Raw genomic sequence first — 8,228 nt, forward strand, 5'->3', positions numbered from 1 at the left:
CTAGATTTCAAAAAGAACAAGAATGGAGAGCTGCATTTCAGTAGCAGATAGATAGATAGATAGATAGATAGATAGATAGATAGATAGATAGATAGATAGATAGATAGATAGATAGATAGATAGATAGATAGATAGATAGATAAGGACTTGACTCAAAGATTGTTAGCACTAATAAAAAAAACTTGCCTTGTAAGAGATTATTAATCTAGTAATGTTTTTATACAGTTTTCAGTCACTACATGGAAATCAATCAAGCTGAATATTAAGAGTGTGAGAGTGGGAAAGATGAATATTAAGAGCGGAAGTGTTTGTTTAACCACAGTTAACACTTCTTTATGTGAATTACAGAAAGACTATTTGAGAAACTGTGACATGTTCAGGTCGGGAAAGGAAGTTAAAAACAATGTAAACATTTTGCATACAGTACAAATGACACGTCACTAACATTTTAATGCTTGGGAAAAAGTTTTATTTAGCTCCAAGGAAGAACGAAGACAAGTTCAAAACCATTCCAAACAGAAATTTGTTGGTTATGTAGTGTTGATGATCACTGAATAAAACACAAAAAGAGTTATACCAATGTCAGAAAAAAAGAAAATATTGCACTTTGGTTCTAAAAAAATAACAAAATAAAATAAATCCACAAATATTTTCTACTTCATTCATTTCTCAAAAAGAGAGTGAAGAGAGCTTTAACACTGGACTAAATGGAAGGCCAAGCACAGAAATTGACCGACCATGAAAGAAAAAAAAAAAACACAATAATTTTTTTTTTTCTTTTAAGCTTATTGTTTTTGCCTACGGCCCAAATCACTAGCCTGTTGTGATTTTGCTAGTTGTGGATTACCAAAAACAAAAACAAAAAATGAACAAAACAGACATAAACAAGAAAGGAGTTGTAGCGTCTCAGAATAGCGATGACTATTCCGTCCACTAGCAACTCAGCTCTCTGAAGGTGTGCTAGACCACAGCTATTGTTCCCAAAATAAAGCCAGGTGAAGGAAACAGAACTGCTCCTGATCGTCTGACCAGGAAGCAAGCCTTAAATGCCCGTAATGGTAATCAAAGCTAGTCATCACAAAACAAGATTTAAGCCATAGCAAATCGGAGTGGCATGTCTGGGGATCAGTGCTCACTTTGAAGGACTATTTGGTTTTCCCTTTTTGTCCTTTTAAACATAAACATGCTTCAGACGACACAGAGACAGCCGGAAGGTTCTGAGTTGTAATGAGTGTGAGTGATGAACCAGGTCAGTTCTTCAAGGCCACTATGATAAGACCACTTTAATGAGTCTGTGTATGTTTGAAGCAGAAGTCCAAAACTTGTTGAATTCTACACACCCCTTCGAGAAACCAAAAATGACACGTACACGCACACATCAGCTACTTGACTATGATCACCCATAGCGTCCTTTCAAAGGGTCATAAATTTAAGCCATGTATCAGACATTGCTTAAACCATTTTCACTGGGAGATGGCTGAATGCCAAACTTCCTCCAGACCTCAGTGAGATATGATTAATCTTTACATTTCGTTTAAAAAAAATAAAAAATAAACGGTGCTACAAGTTTGCCGTAAGCGGTGCGTTAATGTAGTTGTTGAATGAGTTCTAGAAACTAATGTATGCCTCATTTCAACATGGTACGAGCCACGGTTTAGGCTGCATCGAATTTCTTCGTGGGTCCTTTCAGAGTCTCGGTCAATGTTCTCTCACGTTTTGCTTTGAATCATATCTGCCATCACTGGCCTGGAGGAATGTTGGGACAAAAATAAAACGAAGTAAAACAGGACAAAAAGGGAATGTCGTTCGTCTTAGAAAGCTGCCTTGTGCATTGTCTTGTCTGTTCTGTTAATCTAATCTACTTTTTTTTTTGTCTCACTTACATCCTTTTTTTTTGCTTTCAAACAGTGCAATTGAAACAATGTCTTTTTTCATATATATTTTTTTTTGTTTCCAACCTTTTGGCAAGTGAGAAGTTCTCCTGAGACTGAGTGCTTTTTAGGCAGTACTATATAGGAGCCTGCACTGCGTTACACTACAAATAAAAAAAGGCAACAAACTGTTCAGGCCGTTTGCAGGCGAACTGCTGGGTTCCACCCTGTTTTATCTCTCCGCCCTGCCTACACATGCAAGTGGCAAATGTCTTCCGTTTTCTACCACAAAGCATGCGCTAGAGCATAATCCCCAAACAGACGGAGATTGGCTTAAAGGCATTCTATGTTTAAAATTTATAGATGGTGTCCATGTGAACAGGAGGGAAAAAAAAACAGAAAAGTCACACTGCTATTACAAGTCACACGGGCAACAATGCCGTGCCTGAAGGACTTTTCAGGTGGTGTTTGCCGCTGGGTGCAGTTTGTCATCTGCATGTCCTTACAAGGGAACGCAATTAAGAAAAATAAAACCACCTTAGAGAACAGCTGAAACTAGATCAGAACAGGATTCGAGTCTCTGCGTCTCAGTCAGATTTTTGTCTCTGAATCTATTCTCGGCAAGCTGTACGGATAAAGCAAAACAAGCCTGCAATCATTTAGTCATATTAGACCAAGACAGTGAAAAACAAAACAATTAGTGATTTTCAAACTGAGCCTCATAACTCAAGCTAAAAAATACGATGTGCAAAAATCCACAACAGAAGCAAGAGATTCTAGTTTTCTCTCCTTTGTACTGCAGGTGGTGGCTATAGCGTGTCCTCTGCATATTTTGTCTGTCTCCAGGTAGCTCTGTGCTACAGAACCTTACTTTGTGCCATGGTTACAGAAAGAAGCATGAGGACAACAGAAACTAGGCTGATTAAATCCTGGCGTCGCAGTCCAACCAGGTGCATCTGTCCACAGGGATCGACACAGATGATGAGCAATGTGATCACACTTCCCTGTGGCAGGAATGAAGTGACATGGCAGCAACTTCCTGCACTTTACTGTCCTTCCTCCTGCATGTTCACTTTCTCTCGGCATCGACAGCAGCGCAAGTGCGCTCGTTGTCTCCGGGAAAAACTGAAAGTCGAAAGTTTGAAGGGCACGACTGCTCTGAGCTGGTGCTATGAGCTTTTCAGCGTGATGGACATGTGTCGGGCCTCTGCTCCTCTGGCTGTCTGGTTTGATCTGGATTTGGATCAATCTAGAAGGAAGGAATAGAGCAACACGGCTAAAGTTAGAACATAGAAGTCAGACAGGTAAATACAGATCAGACAACCTGGAGTCACACTAAAATTTACTGACCCACTATTATAGTGGATTCACGTCATGGTGTAATTACAATAATTATGAGGTGATGGCTCAGGGATATTGCTCAAAGCTCTTCATCTCCTTGGAGTCAGAAATGGATTGTTTCAGTGGAAACACACTTTAAGGAGATAAACTGTGACCTTCCTAACTGCATTAAACTGTGGACGTCACTGCATTTTTTGTTTGTTTGTTTCTTTTGCATGTGTTTGTTTATAACATGACTTTACACCCTATCACGTCAGAGCCTTCAGAGTTCCCTCCTGGTAATTACAGGTTCCAGAAAGTCTCTTAAACCCTTCTTACAAGTTGGAAGCTCATAAATACTGTAATTTCAAAATGATGTGAACATATTTCCATGTGTTACATTAATCTGTTAAATTCTCAGCAATTAGTTCTCTTCTGCAAATCTAGCCACATGTAATTTATTGGTAATATTTACCTCAGAATATGGAGGAGGAGGCTGGAAGCGGAACTCCTGGATGTAGGCAAACAGTGGGCCATCGAAATCTTCACGGCCTGAGGACACTTCCAGGCAGTTTTGTCTCTGCTCCTCTGTGACCACCTCTGCATATGCTGGGGGAGCTACAAACAGATGAACAGAAAACCATGTTGTATTTGCATGCTTTTTCTGTTAACCATTAACATCCCACTTCCTAGTTCAGCAGTGTTAGACATGCATGGCTAAGCACAGCAAATGTTTGACTCTATTGTGCCGTGTGTGCAGGGCAAACCATATCTCAGAGTCAAATATAAAAGGAGTATAACATATTATATTGTGTAACACCAGAACTCACCTTCAGGTCTCTCTGGGAGACTCATCCCTAGCCAGTTCATGGTCATGCTACACTGGCTGCTAACAGAGGATGTGCGACTGCCAAATGGATGCAGAGGGATAGTGCCAATCACCAGAGGCAGGTTGAGGGACAAGTTCATAGCTCCTGGAATGTCCACATAGACCTAGAGAAAATAAGCAGTAGCGAAAGGTCAGTTTACACGTAGCATTAGATATCTACGTAATGATCCTGATAAAAAAGGTCAGTTTTATGACATCTTGTGAACATATTATGCAAGTAAAGGATGGAACTGTTTCACAGGGTTATGAGGTCATTAGTATAGCCAAAGACTAAATTTGTGGCCTCAGTGTTTTCCTTTCAGTGATCTCTTGCCTTTTAAAATCTTTGAACAAAATTAAAACTGTCTTCAAACCTTGGTTTGAGAGTATGTCGAGATAAATAGAAAGCATTCTTTAAAACAGAGAAACAACTTAAATGCAGATAACCAATCCAAGATCAGTTAGGAAAGCAAGAAGTCAATTTGTGTGTTACTAAATATTCAGAAGAAGTTCTGTAAATGTTTTTACATGTTTTGACAATGATAAGCCAAAAGTCTGTAAGGAACTAATAAAGGATCCTGACTCACCATGAGTGAATACTCCACTCGAATGATGGTGCAGTCCAGGATGGACGGTGACACGGGGGGAATCTTCAGCAACTTTCCGTTCCATGTCTCTGTCTTGCCAGAAGACAGTGACTCTCCACGGATGTTGGCCACAAGCTGCTTGATCTCCTTCATCTTCCCTTTAGCGTAAAAGGTCTGAGTTTGGTAGATGGCAGCCTTTGGCACGACCATGCGCGAGGAGCAGTTTTCAATTTCTGCGAAGATCTGAATCGATTCTCCTGCAAGAACCAATATGATCTGTTTATTCTAACAGCAAATGACCGATATGTCTAGTCAAACAAAAAGAATACCAAGATCTTTATGGATAAATGAGATAAAATTGTTGCTTGGGATATGTTACCTGGGGTGTAACCCTTCCTTTCGATTTTGGCACTTAGGGAGATTGGACCTGAGGTGCAGAACCAGCAGCATAGTGTCTTGTCTTTCGTGCCTGCCTGTGGAGACTGTAAAAAGCAGAAACAAGACAATGTCAGTGTCTTGAGACTTGTTAGCTGTGGAATATCTCATATATACCCTGTTATGCAGTGGTTAGTACAATGGTCCTCAAGGACTCCCAGTCAGTCCACAATTTCACTCACTTGTGACCCCAAAGCCCCACAACACACCCAGAACAAGGTTTCAAAGAACAGAAAATATTTGTACAGGTGGATGGTTAAGGTTTGGCACTGACAACAACTAGGTGGCCTGGGAGGCCCTGAGGACCAATTTGAAAACCCCAGTACTGTAGGAAGAAACCCCCTAGTCATCAAAAGAAGACGATAAAGTAAAAATAGAGAACATAATGGGAGGCAGACATCACTTACCAGCAGGAGGGGAGTGTTAATGTCGATGTGTTCGAAAACGGTGAACTCTTTCTTGGTCTTCATGGGCAGAAGCCATGGTCTATGCAGCTCTGCTTTCACCCAGTAGCGCACGCTGCCATGCTTCCCTTCGAAAGAGGTAGCCAAAGGTCTGCACATAGGAAAGAGAAAGGTGGCATGAAACAAACCGAAAGCCTTTTACCCGATACCTGCGGGTCATCGTTTCACTTTCACGTTAAGCTGGGAAATGACAAGAGGGCACTCACGTTTGTGGAAGCTCAAAGCTAAATGCATACTCGTGTCTTCCTGAATGAATTGTGGTGAGACCTTCCTCAGAGTTATCGTCATCTGAAACAGAAGAGAACAATATTCCGAATACATGTATACCTTACCTGAGACAGTACTATATAATATAATATAATATAACAAGAAGAGAGCAGGATTTCATTGATTTGTGTTGAGTTACATAAATTGAGAGACATTCAAAAAGCAATTGTTTTTAAAATAAAAATCTTTAATTAGACCATTAATATATATATATATATATATATATATATATATATATATATATATATATTTATTGTGTGTGTGAGTTATTTGATTCTTTGAATTAAAATGGGAGACATTTATAAAGGGCAGCGCATTTCCATGTAGAAATAAATCGTAAAAATATATAAATTCATTCGATAAGCTAAAAAGTTTAAAGAAATAATATAGTTTTTTGAGTCTTTGAGACTTCCTCTCCGCCAGCTCAGCGTTCTCTCGCTCAGCTTCAGCCGGAGCCGCGTGCACGCGCACATCTGTCAATCACAAGGCAGAGTCGAACAAGAGAAGACCGGACTAAACCGGAGCTGGCTGCTTCAGCGCGCCGCCTCGCGCATTACGCATTCACATCCGTGCAGCGTTCACCAAGGCGCTGCAGCTGAGACTTGTTTACTGTTTTCCACTAGCCTGTGCCCTGCACTCAAGAAATGTTCCCCCATTTCAATTTCTTTTTTTCTTCACTTGAAGGAATAAACCAAACGAGACAGGCAACGCCAATGACGAGACAGAATACCGACTATATTTCTAAATTTCTTCTCTTTTATTGTTGGCAATTTCAACGTTACAAACGATACAACTGGTGGATTTGATTGCAAAGACACAAAATAACACATTACAGAAGGAATTTTCATTGCAGGGAAAAAAAAGTCAGTGACAGTATATATTAAATATAACGTATATAAAAAGGTAAAGCAATTACAAAAGCTATCTTGTACAGAAATTTAGCATGCAAGTTAACATTCATTTCGCCGCAGTTGTATGCCATTAACACTGAGAATCCTTCTACATGCGCTGATCTACATCCATACAAAGAATGACATGAATACAGATATCGGTTCTTCAGACTGCTGTGCCATGGCCATAGGTTCAGGCTAGAATATCCATTTGCGTGTGATTGTCCGGCAGCTTGTATGTTTGCAAAACATTTGCAAGGCTGCAGAGGTACACTTGAACGCAAGCATTTCGGTTTCATGTATAAAAAATAATAATAATAATCAAACACGTAATGCCAGTATTTGCATGCAAATTACGTGCAAACGTTTAATGCATGCGGTCCACGAGGTATAAAGGGTATTTTTAAAGAAAAGTTGCAGCTATGTAACACTTTCTGCAGAAGCGTGAGGTCATCGAAAACACGTTTTCTGGCGTCAGCCAATCAGGAGCGAGCGCGAGCAGGTACTGCATCAGAACAGGATTGAACCGCTTTTAACAATGGGTGGAAACTAGAGGCGAAATTGTGCTAAAACACCAAATAAACATCTTGTTTTTGCAGTTTTTCGGGTCAAAATAGCGAAATAGCTTTCTAGGGTACCAGAACTGACACTCGATTCGAGAAATTTGTATTTAGGAGAACTAAAAACCTGACTGAACCAACCCGAAGCCTTGTGTTGGCTTTGCTCGCCCATTCATTCTTCCTGACTTCTTTCCTGACAGTTGGTTTAAAGCAGAAGCAATGATAATAATAAAAATAATAATAATAATAATAATACAACAGTCTGAATACAAGACCATCCTCGATCTGGTTTGTTGTGAAAAGATTCCACCTTTTTCCATCATAATCAACACTGATGCAGAATTAAATGCACAATTAAACAGTTTGTGGTCACCACTTGTAAACAAGTCTTAAGCATCCACTGCAGCACCATTATATATTTATATAGATTTCTAGGCATATAACGCGTTAAAATAGTTTCCTTACCTCTGCCATGGCCAATAAGGATGTCTTTGTGATTTAGGTACTCCACTTCCTCGGTGTAATTCTGAGTGTAGGCAGTGTTGGATCCAGCATTTCTCGATTCAGTCCAGCGCACTTTGGCGAACCCCTTGGCGTGGATTTTCAGGGACTTGACGCGAATTTCTCCGGTCACTTCGATGAGGACTCTCCCTGAGACGCAGTCCCCGCTGGAGAAAACGGGGACATTGCTGTCATTGTGACAGTCGTAGCTTACTACGAAGCTTTTCACTTTTCCTAGCACCATGGCGGCAAGAAAAGAAGAAGAAGAAGAAGAAAAAAAGAACTGATGTATAAAATTCTGTAGAAAAAAAATAACAAGTCTATGAAAATAATCTCGTATGAAAAAAGCACGTCTCTACACGGTTTCGTGTCATTGATGTGCGAGAGCTGAATAACAGCAGAGGATGCTGTTATCGTAGCTCGACACAAGGCTCGGTGGTCCGCTATGAAAGACGGCGGAGTTTC

At 40.2% G+C, this 8,228-nt stretch overlaps 1 protein-coding gene across 1 annotated transcript; it reads right to left on the bottom strand.

The window, feature by feature from the left end:
- Positions 1-446: 446 nt before the first annotated feature.
- arrdc3a (arrestin domain containing 3a) lies at positions 447-8,228 on the bottom strand. Its single transcript, XM_058374612.1, has 8 exons — positions 7,728-8,228; positions 5,752-5,833; positions 5,489-5,636; positions 5,026-5,128; positions 4,647-4,903; positions 4,022-4,184; positions 3,667-3,809; positions 447-3,120 (listed from the first exon to the last, which is right to left on the bottom strand). The coding sequence occupies exons 1-8, from the start codon at positions 8,005-8,007 to the stop codon at positions 3,052-3,054; spliced, it is 1,245 nt and encodes a 414-aa protein (XP_058230595.1). The 5' UTR covers positions 8,008-8,228; the 3' UTR covers positions 447-3,051.

The sequence above is a fragment of the Hemibagrus wyckioides genome, linkage group LG22, assembly GCF_019097595.1.
Source record: "Hemibagrus wyckioides isolate EC202008001 linkage group LG22, SWU_Hwy_1.0, whole genome shotgun sequence".
Lineage (NCBI taxonomy): Eukaryota > Metazoa > Chordata > Actinopteri > Siluriformes > Bagridae > Hemibagrus > Hemibagrus wyckioides.

Coding starts and splice junctions, on each gene's coding strand:
- arrdc3a (XM_058374612.1), bottom strand. CDS start 8,007: ATGGTGCTAGGAAAAGTGAAAAGCTTCGTAGTAAGCTACGACTGTCAC. Junction 5,637..5,751: donor AGCTTTGAGCTTCCACAAAC/GTGAGTGCCCTC, acceptor TCCTATGTGCAG/ACCTTTGGCTACCTCTTTCG. Junction 5,129..5,488: donor TTAACACTCCCCTCCTGCTG/GTAAGTGATGTC, acceptor TGCTTTTTACAG/TCTCCACAGGCAGGCACGAA.